Source organism: Bombina bombina, chromosome 8 (genome assembly GCF_027579735.1).
Source record: "Bombina bombina isolate aBomBom1 chromosome 8, aBomBom1.pri, whole genome shotgun sequence".
In the NCBI taxonomy this organism is placed as follows: Eukaryota; Metazoa; Chordata; class Amphibia; order Anura; family Bombinatoridae; genus Bombina; species Bombina bombina.
Genome location: NC_069506.1, coordinates 143,380,002 through 143,397,194, shown reverse-complemented (window position 1 = coordinate 143,397,194; position 17,193 = coordinate 143,380,002). Strand labels below are relative to the sequence as shown.

The following is a 17,193-nucleotide window of genomic DNA, read 5'->3' as shown; positions in this document are numbered from 1 at the left end:
ACCTCTCCCAGAAACCGAGAAGTGGAGGGCCACCGTCGGAAAGCCCCAGGCTGACCCATTAAGGGTCTAGCCGGGTCTGCTGAACTGGAGGGGGGGAGATGTCCCGGATACCAGACAGCTAAGGCTACCCCCCACCCCCCTACAACCTCACTGTCACGGATACTGGGCTGCAGGGGTTGAACTCTTATGTTTAGAGAAGTTGGTATTCAGACTCTTAGTGCACTGTTCTCAAGGTGTTGTGTCTGTAATATAAGGGAGTAAAAAATGTTCCATGATGCTTTGCCTTAGTATTTCTTCTTCTTATACATTTCTGTCACAGATACCAGACAGCTAAGGCTACCCCCCACCCCCCTACAACCTCACTGTCACGGATACTGGGCTGCAGGGGTTGAACTCTTACCCCCTTTTTGGTTGGAGTATAAGGTGACAGCCCAATTCAGTATTGCCTGTTCCAACCCCCCCCCCTAGACTCAGAACGTTTGAGATTACTGCAACCTCCTGCTGTTATGTGTCTGTACATTCAGTCTAGGTGTGAGACACAGAGCAGGAGATTACACACAGCACAGACAATCGAATGCTGAGACCTCCTGCTGTTATGTGTCTTTCTGTTATTGTGTGAGTCATCCATTGTCCTATTGTGACAGACAATCGAATGCTGAGACCTCCTGCTGTTATGTGTCTTTCTGTTATTCATTGTCCTTTTGTGAGTAGAATCTTGTTTAACTAACCATTGTCTGATGTTTGTCTCATTGTATAATATTTGTTATAACTACCCCCTTTCTGTTGGAAATGTATAAAATCTTTGTTTTCTGTGCAATAAAGCAGTTCTTATTTCACCTGAATGCTAGTCTGTCTAGTCATTTAGGTGGGCTCCTGCTAGAATCACTTTCCTGGGCTAAATAGCAGCGTGTTCCAGGCAAAGGAAGGACCCTCTGGCAGAACTACCCAGTCGGGATAGCTGGAGTCTGCCACAGGGTGGGACACTGAGTACTGGTGCTGTTGGGCATCAGGGGTGGCTACAGGCTGTGGTCACTTGCCAACTACATAGCTGCAGTTGGCAGGGAGGAAGCAGGACCCGTTTGGCGGAGCTACCCTGTCGGGGTAGCTGGGGTATCCGTCACAATTTCCTATATGTCTTATCTTTACATTTTTAAGAGTTCTGATCTAAGAGAAGTATTTTGTATGACATTCCAGTTACTGTCATCATGGTGCAAGCTTGCATAGGAATATTCTCCATGGGTTATATTAAACCTATGATAGTTACTGCTATGTGGTCTATCACTCCTGTTATATTTCCTTGTTTCTTTTAGAGCTCTATATATGTTTTTCTAAGTATCTATTGTAATTATTATTCTTGCTCATTATGACTCTATTGCTTCATAAAACTATTCAATTTCACTGATGTGTGTTACCTAATTAGTTAGCGTAATCTTCACGGTATTAATATATTTCAAGGGACTGAGGAAGATCCTAAATTTAATAGCTTTATTTGTGTGTACTGTGTGTGTGTACTGTGTGTGTGTGTGCTGTCTGTCTGTGTGTGCTGTCTGTGTGTTTCTGTGTGTGGGTGTGTGTTGGGGGCTGTCTGTGTGTGTGTGGGGGGCTCTGTGTGTGTGTGGGGGGGGCTGTCTGTTGCATGTGTGTGTGTGTGTGTGTGGGCTATCTTTTCTGTGTGTGTGGGCTGTCTCGTGTGTGTGTGTGTATGTGGGCTGCCTGGTGTGTGTGTGCTGTCTGTTTGTGTGCACTTTCTGTGTGTGTGTGTGGGGGGGGGCTGTCTGTGTGTGTGTGGGGGCTGTGTGTGTGTGTGGGCTGTCTGTGTGTGTGTGTGGGCTGTCTGTGTGTGTGTGGGGGGCTGTGTGTAGGGGCTGTCTGTGTGTGTGTGGGGGGCTGTCTGTGTGTGTGTGTGGGGGGCTATCTGTTGTGTGTGTGTGGGCTGTCTTTTGTGTGTGTGTGGTCTGTCTGTTATGTGTGTGTGGGCTGTCTGTTGTGTGTGTGTGGACTGTCTGGTGTGTGGACTGTCTGTGGTGTGTGTGTGGGCTGTCTGTGGTATGTGTGTGGTGGGCTGTCTATGGTGTGTGTGTGGACTGTCTGGTGTGTGTGTGGGGCGTTGTCTGTGGTGTGTGTGTGGGGGACTGTCTGGGGTGTGTGTGTGTGGGCTGTCTGTGGTGTGTGTGTGTGTGTGGGCTGTCTGTTGTGTGTATGTGGGCTGTCTGTTGTGTGTGTGTGGGCTGTCTGTGTGTGTGTGGGCTGTCTGTGTGTATGTGTGTGTGTGGATGTATGTGTATATAAGTATCTCTGTGTGTGTATTATATCTGTGCACTGTGTTTGTATAGTACAGTGCATTGCCCCATTTCTTTTAAGTATTTTTTTTCTGGGTAGAGGCACATGCTGTCATTCTGCCTAGGGACCTGCACTTGCTAGGGCGGCCCTGGCATCTCTGTAATGTTCTTACAGAAAAAAAAAAAAGGCCCAGTTCAACTCAACTGTTCCCAATTGTCAGCATATTTCTTCATTATATACATAAACAGTTGTTCCAATAGTATAAATGGTATATTGCAATATATACAATGTTATAGTGCTCCACTTTAGTGGATTTATATGTTTTTTATATAAAATGTTGTGCGTTACCTTAAATGATTTTTCTTTCATTTTTTTTAATTGTAAAAACTGTGGGGCGGGGTTGGGGCGGATATTGTGCGGTATTGAGGGTGGATATTGGGTGGGTTGGGGCGGAGATTGGGCAGGGTTGGGGCGGGTTTGGAGGCGGGGAGAAAGGGGGCCCCATTTTGTCATCCTGCCTTGGCCCCCGCAATGGCTAGGGCCGGCCCTGATTTCATCTTAATCTAATGTACTCCCCTTTAATAAGGCCAAAGCCTATGAGGCCCATTTATCAAGCTCCGAATAGAGCTTGAGGGCCCGTGTTTCTGCCGAGTCTTCAGACTCGCCAGAAATGCAAAGTATGGAGCAGCGGTCTAAAGACTGATGCTCCATAACCTGTCCACCTGCTCTGATGAAGCAGACAGAAATCACCACAATTCAATGATCGGGTTGATTGACACCCCCTGCTGGCGGCCGATTGGCCGCGAGTCAGCAGGGGGCGGGGTTGCACTCCGCATTCAGTGATGTCTGTCGGACCTGATCTGCACTATTGGATCAGGTCCGACAGACCTTTGATAAATAGGCCTCTATATATCTAGGATGAGCACTTCTTGCATGGAATAAGGTATTGGCTTTAAGAGGTTTACGAAAAAGCTCACTTTCTATACTTCTATTTATCACATTACCCCTAAGTACCACATCAAAAAAGGGGATTTCCATAGGATCATGAGAATATGTGAACTGCAAACCAACCTGATTGGAATTTAAATAATCTATAAATTGTCCCACTTCTGTAGTCGTACCGCTCCATATGAAAATACGATCATCAGTATACCTATGATAAAACTCAATATTTTTAATAAAGGTTTTACTATTTCCATAAACATGCGACAGCTCCCACCAACCCATGAACAGGTTTGCGTAAGAAAGGCCTAACTTTGCCCCCATTGCTGTCCCACGCTTCTGGAGGTAATACCTTCCGTTAAAAAAAAATTGTGAATCAGCAAAAATGTGATTACACAGATAATTTAGGTCTTAAAATGATCTTCAAATTTAGTATATTTACCCAGAAAACACTCTATTGCTTTGATACCCATATCATGAGGGATAGCAGAATATAAACCCACAGTATCCACTTTCACCCAGGAAGACCCTTTCTTCCAAGGTTCTTTCTCTAACAATCATACTAAATGCTTAGCACCCCTTAAAAAGCTGGGGATAATCTTAACCAAATGCTGCAGAAAATAATCTACGCAAGTGGAAAGCTTTTAAAATAACCATTCCACAGACTATGAACCTTCCCTTAACATCTTCCAAAGACTGGAAAATAGGTACTATTGTACCTGACACATAGAGAAAATTAAAAGTAGCTCCATCAATGTATCCTGCTTCCCAGCCATCATCCATCGTTAAAATATGGTACACCAGTAACACTCCACAAGATCGCATATTCTTATGTGCAGTAACCCAACATGAAAATAGAAATATTTCACATTCTAATGTTCTTCACATAACAGAGTATCTTCTATTTATTCATAAATAAATATTTCTACATACAGTATATATGATTTTTTTTAGTACAATATATATTTATACCTATATATACATGATTCTATATATAGTTATATATATATATATATATATATATATATATACACACCGATATATATATATATATATATATATATATATATATATATATATAGGAATAGCTATTTAAAAAATATCCCCCTATGTGCAGAACATAGGAATGTGAAATATTTACAGTAAATACACAGTTAAAACCTTTATTAAAAATGAATATTGCATACATATGCTTTTATATGTTTTCATCTACTTAACTGCAAAGAGCTCCAATACACTTATATATATCTATATATGTATACATATGTATTTATTTCTTTCATGTAATTAGCAAGAGTCCATGAGCTAGTGACGTATGGGATATACATTCCTACCAGGAGGGGCAAAGTTTCCCAAACCTCAAAATGCCTATAAATACACCCCTCACCACACCCACAATTCAGTTTTACAAACTTTGCCTCCCATGGAGGTGGTGAAGTAAGTTTGTGCTAGATTTCTACGTTGATATGCGCTTTGCAGCAGGCTGAAGCCCGGTTTTCCTCTCAGAGTGCAGTGAATGTCAGAGGGATGTGAAGGGAGTATTGCCTATTTGAATACCATGGTCTTCCTCTAGGGGATCTATTTCATAGGTTCTCTGTTATCGGTCATAGAGATTTCTTCTCCTACCTCCCTTTTCAGATCGACGATATACTCTTATATACCATTACCTCTACTGATTCTCGTTTCAGTACTGGTTTGGCTATCTACTATATGTAGATGAGTGTCTTGGGGTAAGTAAATCTTATTTCTATTTATGACACTCAAAGCTATGGTTGGGCACTTTATATGTAAAGTTCTAAATATATGTCTTAAAACTTATATTTGCCTTGATTCAGGATAATCAGTATTCCTTCTTTCAGACTGTCAGTTTCATTTTTTGGGAAAATGCATATGAATAAATATTTTTTCTTACCTTAAAAATTTCAATTTACTTTTTTCCTTGCGGGCTGTTAGGCTCGCAGGGGCAAAAAATGCTTCAATTTATTGCGTCATTTTTGGCGCGAACTTTTTTGACGCAAAATTTCGTCATTTCCAGCGCCATAGTTGACGCCGGAAGTTTTCACGTGATTGCGTCATTTTTGGCGCATGCGTGTTACAGACGTTTTTTGGCGCCAAAAAAGTGGGCGTCATTCTTGACGCCAGTTTTTTTCACATTATTTCAGTCTCATTTTTTGTTGCTTCTGGTTGCTAGAGGCCTGTTTGTTTTGCATTTTTTCCCATTCCTGAAACTGTCATTTAAGGAATTTGATAATTTTGCTTTATATGTTGTTTTTTCTATTACATATTGCAAGATGTCACAACCTGACCCTGGATCAGAATCTACTTCTGGAAAGACGCTGCCTGATGTTGGTTCTACTAAAGCTAAGTGCATTTGTTGTAAACTTTTGGTAACTGTTCCTCCGGCTGTAGTTTGTGTTAGTTGTCATGAAAAACTTTCTAACGCAGATAATGTCTCCATTAGTAATAATCCATTACCAACATTTAAAATGGTGACTATAAGGACTATTCTGCCTTTTGTTCAGCAAGGGCATTATATGTCTACAATAGACTTACAGGATGCATATCTTCATATTCCAATTCATCCAGATCACTATCAGTTCCTGAGATTCTCTTTTCTAGACAAGCATTACCAGTTTGTTTTCTCTTTTCTAGACAAGCATTACCAGTTTGTTGCTCTTCCGTTTGGCCTAGCAACAGCTCCAAGGATCTTCTCAAAGGTTCTCGGTGCCCTTCTCTCTGTAATCAGAGAACAGGGTATTGCGGTATTTCCGTATTTGGACGATATCTTGGTACTTGCTCAGTCTTTACATTCTGCAGAATCTCATACGAATCAACTTGTGTTGTTTCTTCAAAGACATGGTTGGAGGATCAATTTACCAAAGAGTTCATTGATTCCTCAGACAAAGGTAACCTTTTAGGGTTTCCAAATAGATTCAGTGTCCATGACTTTGTCTCTAACAGAAAAGAGACGTCTGAAATTAGTTTCAGCTTGTCGAAACCTTCAGTCTCAATCATTCCCTTTGGTAGCTTTGTGCATGGAAATTCTAGGTCTCATGACTGCTGCATCGGGCGCGATCCCTTTTGCTCGTTTTCACATGAGACCTCTTCAGCTGTGTATGCTGAACCAATGGTGCAGGGATTATACAAAGATATCACAATTAATATCCTTAAATCCCAATGTTCGATCTTCTCTGACTTGGTGGTTGGATCACCATAGTTTAATTCAAGGGGCTTCTTTTGTTCATCCAACCTGGACTGTGATCTCAACAGATGCAAGTCTTTCAGGTTGGGGAGCTGTATGGGGATCTCTGACAGCGCAGGGGGTTTGGGAATCTCAGGAGGCGAGATTACCAATCAACATTCTGGAACTCCGTGCGATTTTAAGAGCTCTTCAGTTCTGGCCTCTTCTAAAGAGAGAATCGTTTATTTGTTTTCAGACAGACAATGTCACAACCGTGGCGTATGTCAATCATCAAGGAGGGACTCACAGTTCTCAAGCTATGAAAGAAGTATCTCAGATACTTGTATGGGCGGAATCCACCTCTTGTCTAATTTCTGCGGTTCACATCCCAGGTATAGACAATTGGGAAGCGGATTATCTCAGTCGCCAGACGCTACATCCGGGCGAATGGTCTCTTCACTCAGAGGTATTTCTTCAGATTGTTCAAATCTGGGGACTTCCAGAAATAGATCTGATGGCCTCTCATCTAAACAAGAAACTTCCCAGGTATCTGTCCAGATCCAGGGATCCTCAGGCGGAAGCAGTGGACGCGTTGTCGCTTCCTTGGAATTATCAACCTGCTTATATCTTTCCGCCTCTAGTTCTTCTTCCAAAAGTGATTTCCAAAATCCTAATGGAGCGTTCGTTTGTTCTGCTGGTGGCTCCAGCATGGCCTCACAGGTTTTGGTATGCGGATCTCGTTCGGATGGCCAGTTGCCAATCTTGGACACTTCCGTTAAAGCCAGACCTTCTATCTCAAGGCCCATTTTTCCATTAGGATCTCAAATCATTAAATTTGAAGGTATGGAGATTGAACGCTTGATACTTAGTCATAGAGGTTTTAAGTGATTAATACTATGTTGCAGGCTTGTAAATCTATATCTAGGAAGATTTATTACCGAGTCTGGAAGACTTACATTTCTTGGTGTTCTTCTCATAAATTCTCTTGGCATTCTTTTAGAATTCCTAGAATTTTACAGTTTCTTCAGGATGGTTTAGATAAGGGTTTGTCTGCAAGTTCTTTGAAAGGACAAATCTCTGCTCTTTCTGTTCTTTTTCACAGAAAGATTGCTATACTTCCTGATATTCATTGTTTTGTACAGGCTTTGGTTCATATCAAGCCTGTCATTAAGTCAATCTCTCCTCCTTGGAGTCTTAATTTGGTTCTGAGGGCTTTACAGGCTCCTTTGTTTGAACCTATGCATTCTCTGGATATTAAATTACTTTCTTGGAAAGTTTTGTTTCTTTTGGCCATCTCTTCTGCTAGAAGAGTTTCTGAGTTATCTGCTCTTTCTTGTGAATCTCCTTTTCTGATTTTTCATCAGGATAAGGCGGTGTTGAGGACTTCATTTAAATTTTTACCTAAAGTTGTGAATTCTAACAACATTAGTAGAGAAATTGTTGTCCCTTCATTGTGTCCTAATCCTAAGAATTCTCTGGAAAGATCTTTACATTCTTTGGATGTGGTTAGAGCTTTGAAATATTATGTTGAAGCTACTAAAGGTTTCAGAAAGACTTCTAGTCTATTTGTTATCTTTTCTGGTTCCAGGAAAGATCAGAAGGCTTCTGCCATTTCTTTGGCATCTTGGTTAAAGTCTTTGATTCATCATGGTTATGTGGAGTCGGGTAAGTCCCCGCCTCAAAGGATTACGGCTCATTCTACTAGGTCAGTTTCTACTTCCTGGGCTTTTAGGAATGAAGCCTCTGTTGATCAGATTTGCAAAGCAGCAACTTGGTCTTCTTTGCATACTTTTACTAAATTCTACCATTTTGATGTTTTCTCTTCTTCTGAAGCAGTTTTTGGTAGAAAAGTACTTCAGGCAGCTGTTTCAGTTTGATTCTTCTGCTTATTATTTCATTTTTTTGATTTGGGTTGTGGATCTTTTCAGCAGAATTGGCTGTCTTTATTTTATCTCTCCCTCTCTAGTGACTCTTGCGTGGAAGTTCCACATCTTGGGTATCTGCTATCCCATACGTCACTAGCTCATGGACTCTTGCTAATTACATGAAAGAAAATATAATTTATGTAAGAACTTACCTGATAAATTCATTTCTTTCATATTAGCAAGAGTCCATGAGGCCCACCCTTTTTGTGGTGGTTATGATTTTTTTGTATAAAGCACAATTATTCAAATTCCTTATTTTTGATGCTTTCGCTCCTTTCTTATCACCCCACTTCTTGGCTATTCGTTAAACTGAATTGTGGGTGTGGTGAGGGGTGTATTTATAGGCATTTTGAGGTTTGGGAAACTTTGCCCCTCCTGGTAGGAATGTATATCCCATACGTCACTAGCTCATGGACTCTTGCTAATATGAAAGAAATTAATTTATCAGGTAAGTTCTTACATAAATTCTGTTTTTATTATATGTGTATATATGTCTGTAGATACATTTATACACATATAACTACATAAATACTTATGTATACATATATAGACATATATATATATATAGTTTTGCATTTACCAACGAAGATGCAGCTCGCATCTTAGAACTATGTGAGTCAGAAACTGTTGAGGAAGTACCGTTAAATATCTATTACAAGATACTCAACCTGCGGAGAAAAGAGGTTGATTACAAACTGCACGCCAATTATCTAACTGACTACTTTAAGAGAAGAATGATTCCCCGAGGCTTCAGGGTCAATAATTCGCCAACTATAGGCAGAAATAACAATGAGTTCTGCCACAAGTGGTGCTACATTGCGAATAAGTGCTCATTTGATTGGATTCTTTTAGTCATAGAAGAAGTGACTCGCCTCAAAAAACAGGTAGTTGAGGAGTTGACTACTGTAACACTATCCAAAGAGAGAATACTCAGGGATGACAATAGTGAGGACTGGCTGAACAAGCTTAGTACTCAACTTGATAAATACAAGAAGGACCTTATTAGTTTCAAGAACAAGAAGTTGAAGTCAGTTGAGATGGACTACAGGGAGAAAAATGTTTATCAATGGCTCTCAGGTAAACATAACAGCTTTAGGCGCAGAAGGTATGAGCGCAGAACGAACACCCTAGCTAATACAGTTGACACTAGTGGAGGGGAGTCTAGTGGCTCTGATAGCACTGCAGGAGTAACGCACAAGACACAACAACATGATGATAGAGTTCTCACTAGATCACAACGAAGGCCTCCTGTGCAGTCAAAAAACGACGAGGGACTAAAGAAAAAAGACACCGGCCAGCCAATCGCAGAGGACGTCAGTGGAAGAAAACCTCCAAGAAATTGAATATGAGTGAGGGCGTAGTAATTAATATCAGTAGCCGACCTCTTGATAACGACGAAGTCAGTATCCTAAGCAGGGGGCTAAGTTTTGTTCCAACACCCAAAACTAACACATTTGACTGCCTAGTGGATATACATAGACTTCAAAGAACTCTGAAATTGAAAGACTACTTTAAACACTCTCAACCACTAGGGCCGAAATCTGCATTATCATGACCCTCCGGATTTGAGCCCAAAACCACTCATCCAACCATCAGAACTTTTACCAATTTCTGTATCCGAGATATTGAGCAAGCTTGTAAAGATAAGACTCCTAATCGCAACAACCTGAATAAGCCTGAGCTCAGTGCCCTAGAGAGGCTGAAAAGTGATGATACCATCATCATACGTTCAGCGGATAAAGGTGGGGCGGTAGTAGTCATGGACTACACTTATTACAGATCTGAACTATTGGGCCAACTAAATGATTCCAGCACTTATCAGCGATTGACATTCAACCCAACTAAGGTGTATAAGAAGATGTTAGACAGCAGTCTTCTTATGGCATCCAATAATAGATACATTGATGAGACCACGTTGGATTTTCTAACTGTAGACTATAAAAGGTATCCTATTGTATATACGATTCCAAAAATCCACAAAGATCTGAAAACACCACCCGGAAGACCTATTGTCTCTGCGGAGGGATCTTTATTCCAGAATTTATCCATCTTTATCGACTACCATCTCCAGGGTTTAGTCAAGAACACGGAGGTCATTCCTACTAGACTCCATCCAGTTGATCAATATGTTGCACAACAAAGTATTTCCTAACGGTTGTATTTTGGTGACTCTAGATGTTAATAGCCTATCTACGGTTATTCCGCATGAATTGGGTATGGAGGCTGTCAGAAGTTTCTTGGTATCCAGCATCGAATATGAAAGCCCTCCCATAGAGGTTTTGTTGGATTGGCTCCTTATGTGTTTAACACATAACTATTTTCAATTTGAGGATACGTACTACCTACAATTGATCGGAACAGCCATGGGATCCAGTATGGCGCCATCGTATGCAAATCTTTTTATGGCATGGTTTGAAGACAAGTTTATCTTCTCGAACCGTAACCCTAACATCTTATTATACAGACGATACATAGATGACTTGTTTTTCATCTGGGGTGGCACCCATGAAGAACTAACACTATGGATACAGTATTTAAACGAAGCGGAACCTTCAATTACATTAAAAAATGAGAGCAGTGATGAACAAATCAATTTTCTCGATTTATGCATCTACAAGACGTCTACTGAAGCTGGATGCATGTTTAACACCACATTGTACTCCAAACCGACAGATCGAAATACCCTTTTACAGAACAATAGTTTTCACCCCAACCAACTGAAAGCCGGCATAGTCAAGTCTCAACTGTTAAGGGTTATTCGGAATAACTCGGATCCGATTAGGCAAGCTACACAACTCCAAGAGATGAAGAAGAGATTTCTTGAAAGGGGATATAGCCTGAAATTGGTTGAACAGAAATTGAATGAGGTCGCCCACTTGAATTCAGGCAACGCTAATCGGAAATCCAAAAATTTTGACGAGGATCAACGATTGAATTTCGTCACCTCATTTAGCCCAGCCTCTAATAAAATAAGGGATATAATTCGCCGAAATTGGCATTTGATAAGAGATGACCACACTTTGCCCTTCGCTGAGTCCCCACCGCCTAGAGTTGTCCACAGAAGTGGCAACAGTTTAAGATCTATGTTGATGAAAACAGACCCATGGAGGAGACCACAAACCTGGTTGGCTAACACCAAGCCAGGGTGTTTTCAGTGTGGGAACTGTGTCACTTGCAACTCTCTACTGACTGGACCAAAGTTTCACCATCCTCATTCCAACAAAACTTACTTGATAAGGCATCGCCTCACATGTACTTCCCAATTTGTAGTCTACTTTTTGACATGCCCATGTGGTAGGTATTATGTAGGTAAGACCACTACTACCTTCCTGCGCTCAAGGAGGGTGTCTCAGATCAACCTGTGGCATGCCATTTTTTGGAATACAAACACTCTGTATCCTCCCTCAAAGCAATGCTCATTGACACTGTGATTCCTTCCAGAAGGGGTGGCAATAGGTCTAAGGAACTTCTGTGCTGTGAAAGCCTATGGATTTATAGGCTAAACACTGTCACTCCCCACGGACTTAATGTACATTTGGATTATTCTGTGTTCTACTAATTGTGACTGCTGTGTTCTATCATTTGTGTTTTCCACATTCATGCTATGTGTTCTATATATCATCCTTTCCCTACAGGCCACCAATAATCGTTCTACCATGTCCGCCTCCCTCCGTGGTGATAGTACCTGTGTTTTTTTCTGTTGGGGATATTTGAACTCTGGATGTTATTTGATTCTAGTTCCATTAACACATAATGGTATAGTGAACTACAGTGAATGTTCCCCTATTGGTCTTTCATAATCTGTTTGATGCGTGTGTGGTTTGTCACATTGTGCTTACTATGTTTCATCTTGCTGAGACTGGTTATTCGCGATCTGGTATTGCCTTCAGGGACGCTTTTGGGCATGATGGGCCCTGTCATACCTTGTTCTGTTGTTGAGTGTGTTTATCTATGTATTTAATTTTTTTTTTTAACATTTGTTTAGCAAAGTGGGGTAGTTAAAAATTTCTAACCTTATGTGTTCCCCTGAAAATTGTTATTTGTTTAATTTAGATCATCCCACTAATGCGAGTCTGATAGGAGTTAAGCCCTGATTTGCCCACGTACTATTTATCTAACAGAGTCTGCACATGACACAGTCTGACAGCAGAGCTTTTGATTTCCAGAGTGGATTCACATGGGGTCACGGTTTCAACAGCTGGGTCCTACGCAGACGTTTAGGTATCGACAGTGCGTTGCAATGTTAATCAGCTACAGCTGTGCTTTGTCACAGTCCTGACACACCCCCATGATTAACCAATCATTGGTCAGGGTTGTATGTTTATAAAGCTCATGAGTATGGCGTGTACCATAAGAGTTTCCCGGTCTTGGTGAGCACGGCTTTCAGACGATTTGAGGTAGGTGCCGCTAGGATTTGTCCTGTGCGATTCAGCTGGCTAACATAGATTATTTTGGTTTCTGTTAGAAATGATTTCATTAAGTGTCTTCTTACTCTAGGATATTTTTACAGCGTATGGACCAATTGTTTTAGCTGATGTACATTTTGCTAAGGTGTTGCGGGTTGGCACATGCGACATTGATATGAGCTATTCTATATGTTTTGATTGAGACGTTGTTGCTAGCATGAATAAAGTATATGGCTTTGAAGCGCATAGTCGCGACAGTGTGTACTTTCTCCCTTAATTGCAACAGTGCTGTTCACGGGTGTTGTACCATTACTGCCAAGCATTTTGTATATGGGTTTATTGCAAGATAGTGCGGAAGTTCTGTGTCTTCTTCTGGGTAATGTGCAGGATTGTGCGTTAGTCCTGTGGTTTTTCCCTAACATATATAATGTTTAACTCTTTAGGCGCTTTCCATCTTTGACTAAACATTATGATGGGCCACCTTTGCTAGTTAGGAATTGCCAATAGCATAACCGTTGCTATCTAGTTATCTTGACTCTATTATATGATAGTGAGTTGTTCATTATGTGTGCGGCCCTCATTACTAGTGTTTAGTTACTTCTTTGAGTGTGTTTAGGTTAGTACGTTTTGCTATTCGTTTGGATGGCCAATATCTGGTACCGTGTAGCATGATTTGTATAACTTGTACACAGAATGATCACAGTGAGTAAGGCACATTTGCACACTCCACTGGTCTATGTTTTGAGCATATGAAGTGAGTTCTAAGGTTATATGATGTTGCTATGATGGCTGAGCACATCCAACCTAGTAAGTGTAGCATGTACAGTACTAATGGAGAAGGCATATATCAGACACTTTGTATTTAGGTGGCTGTCTTGCATAATTCGGCTATGTGGTATAAGCTCCCAGAAATATTAATCACAGCAATTTGTTGGACATATCTGAGCATGCCAGTGGCTATAGTTTTTCCGCTTGGTATGATTGTTGTTTCAGTTTGAGTGTATGGTCATACACTTTGGTTGACATGTTTTCAGTTTTACAAAAGTTAGTAAGGTAAGCTTTCCATATAATTTTTGTAACCGTGCGGTGTTGAATACTTGATAGGGGCATCTGGTCTCTATGAGTATTGATTTAATGGTATTCCTACTAGTATGGGAATTGGCTCTCTTATAACTGCACCTATCTAAGCTGGAGGGGTGGCCTGGTCAATATGGGTACTATCCATTGACATGCTGTGGTTATGGTTAATTGGTTATGCCTGATATCCTTGTTTTGGATGCTTGGGTTGTCCCTATTTTAATTTTAACATTCATTTTTGGTGATGGGTGCATGTATTTTCATATTGTGGTTGCAAATATTGGTTGTTTCTTCTTTTATTCAACAGTTTTTACTTGTCTTGATGAAGGCTTCTGCGAAAGCCAAAACGTCGACTTATCAAAGTTGTGATTAAGAACAATGAATAAATATTTTTTGTTGATACGCAAATTTCACAAACCCTGAGAGTGCCCTTCACCTTCCCATACAGTTATATATACATATATATATATCTTCAGACATGTATATGTATGTATCTCACTGATAAAGCCATTTCCCTGCTTTTTTTCTCTCTAACACCTGAGACCTCATATCTTTGAGCCCTTTTTGTGTGCAATATTTTTGTTAATAATTTTTATTAGTGTAACTGTACTTTGTAATGCATTTTTTTATGTGTTTTGTGCAACTTTTTAGTTGCGGTAATAATTCTAGTATAAATCATGATTGCCCTTAAGGGATCGTGTTTACTTTTAACTCGTAATACCAGCGGTAAACCCAATGAGCGCAAACCCTCGCAATAAACTCTTATCGATGTTTGCGATCCACTCGTAATCTGATCCTTAATGTTTTACTCTCTTTAACAGCAATCTCTACTTAACATGAATACCATGGGCTAACTGGCATTTACTAATCAAAGCCCACTACAAACACATGTACACACACAAACAAACACAAACACACATATACACACTAACATACGCACACACGTGCAAACACACACACATCTCAGAAACATTTAATTGCATGATCAGCTGTATTCCCAGTTCATATCTATTTGTTTATCCTAAAGCTTTCATGACATGAACAAAAGGTTTGGTGCTATAAGTTGCTGTTTATTGCTTGGAAACATCTTATTCTTAATAATATATAGTTTGGGCCTAATATACTTTACACATACATACCTTTGTCATTCCCAGTTGAATAGACTGTTGTAAAGCTGCTGAAATCTAGGAGAAAATAAACTTCAATAAGACAAAGATTAATCTAATGTGTATTTGGCCCTGAATTTTTTTTAGTGATTTATGACAACTATATTTGTTTGTACTGAAGCTGAAATGATCTCTTAAACACTAATAGTATTCTATAGTTCTAATGCACACTTATTCCCCCACTCTTTTGCATGCACCAGGTAAAATTTTGTATGCCGATCCCTTTTCAAATGGGTTTATAGCATGTTGTGCCATACACACACAGACAAACACACACACACACACACACACACATATATATATATATATATAGATAGATAGATAGATAGATAGATAGATAGATAGATAGATAGATAGAAAGATAGATAGATAGATAGATAGAATATTCTTCCACTAACTGTAGTGCATGAGGGGGACGCAGAAATCACTGGTCTTTTCAACACAACACTTTAATGTGACGTTTCAGGGTGACGAGCCCCTTCTTCAGACATAATAACATATACTGTATATAAAACATTTTCCATTATTAATCACAAACTAACGTAGCCATTAAGCACCATCACTGCATGCATTTAGATAAAGTTCATTAGAGATAGAGTTGAATCACGTTTTAAGTATTGTTTGGTATGAAGACTCCAAAACCTTACACCCTTGTGTTTTTTCATCACAGCATCCATGCAGCATTTGTTAAAAGAGCTTTTTGTATTTACTTAATTGCCAAATTGTCACCATTCACTAATAATGTTTAACATGGAGAATCTACAATAGTTTACACACATTTCCACAGGAAAATTCTCCTTGCAAATAATGTTTTCAGTTTTTATTAGCAACCATATAAAAGCCAGTACTGATAGGTTAACGTCTAAGACTTACCCATATAACCACTCACAGGAGCACTTGATGGCGACATAAAGGAGAGATTCTTTGCTTTCACTTCATACTGACAAGTGTACTGAGATGCAACCTCGATTTGTGATGCATTGATCTGTGCAACATTAGCAGAGTATGGAAGAGACACATTTCCTAGAGTCCTGTTTGTTGTTAGTTCTTTGAAATAAACAGTGCTTGATACAAACAGTCTGGACACAGTGCAGATGAATTGCAGCTCACTGGAATGATTTGCAGTTAAAATGTCTAAAACCGGCTTTGGTAAATGTTCTGAAATGTCACAGAAAACTCATTAAGGAATTGAACCAAGAGGAACTAATAATTTGGGGTCATAGTCTATAAAAATGGCAATGTTTTCAGTTTAATTTCTGGTAATAGGAAGAGGAGCATATAGTAACATATAACTATCCTACATAAGTTCTGAGAAATATGCAATAATTTTGTCATCAGAAGCAATATTATGTATAGCTTGTTTAGGCCATTATAGGAACCTCTTCATGAAGGAATATTGGTTCCCTGCACTTACACTATGCCTCAAGCTGTAAAAGCAGTTCAGGGGCCTGATTCTATAAGCTCTCTGGTCTGGAGAGATTATCTAAGAGGTTCTCTTCAGTACTTCCAGGTTCCTCAAAGAATTTAAGAAGAGAAAATAACATTTTAGCATAAGAGTTGCTGAACTTGCTATGCTGGGTGTGATAGATAGGCACCTACATTTTAATCTAAACATATAATCACAAAATCATTAATAAACAATAAGTCAGACAACGTGGAAAGTAAAGCACAAGCTGTTCCTCCCAAACAAATGTTGGCTCCATTTGGGAAAACATCTCAGAAATAAAAAAAAAGCACCACACAGAGTATCACAGACAGCAGCAAAGCTATTTCACAAGGGTTACACACCACTGACAGTAGTCTGATGATTCTTGGCAAATGTCTGTGAACATATTGTCCCCTGCTGGGAGGAAGTCTCACAAGGTTGGGTAGTGGTAAATGGATTTAACAGTAACTTTTATTCATACATCTTTTACCTTAGCCCGGAGACATTTTTCAAGCAGAGGAGGGAGGGGGAGCATGAACTGAAAGCAGTCCCCCACTAAACCACTAGGGATAGTATTAAACAATAATAGCAATAAAAATGATTTGGACAGCCTAGCAACATTTGATGCTTCACCCCAAAAATACTAAATTCTGGTGCCCTAAGCAAAGGAGTTTTGTGCCTAGGCCAAAATAAACCACTGTTCATGAATATATTCTGTAAAGGTTTTTCAATACCTTGAAAAAACTGTGGATCTTGGTGAATTTAGTCTATATTCTTCCTCTTAATAGAT

At 39.9% G+C, this 17,193-nt stretch overlaps 1 protein-coding gene across 1 annotated transcript in view; it reads right to left on the bottom strand.

Moving 5' to 3' along the window:
- The window catches only part of LOC128638894 (deleted in malignant brain tumors 1 protein), a 100,923-nt gene that overhangs the window by 61,802 nt on the left and 21,928 nt on the right, over positions 1-17,193 (bottom strand). Inside the window, exons 3-4 of the mRNA XM_053691023.1 lie at positions 15,851-16,135; positions 14,951-14,995 (exon numbers count right to left, since the gene is read on the bottom strand). Coding sequence (XP_053546998.1) covers positions 14,951-14,995; positions 15,851-16,135 — 330 coding nt within the window. The remainder of the gene's footprint in view (positions 1-14,950; positions 14,996-15,850; positions 16,136-17,193) is intronic.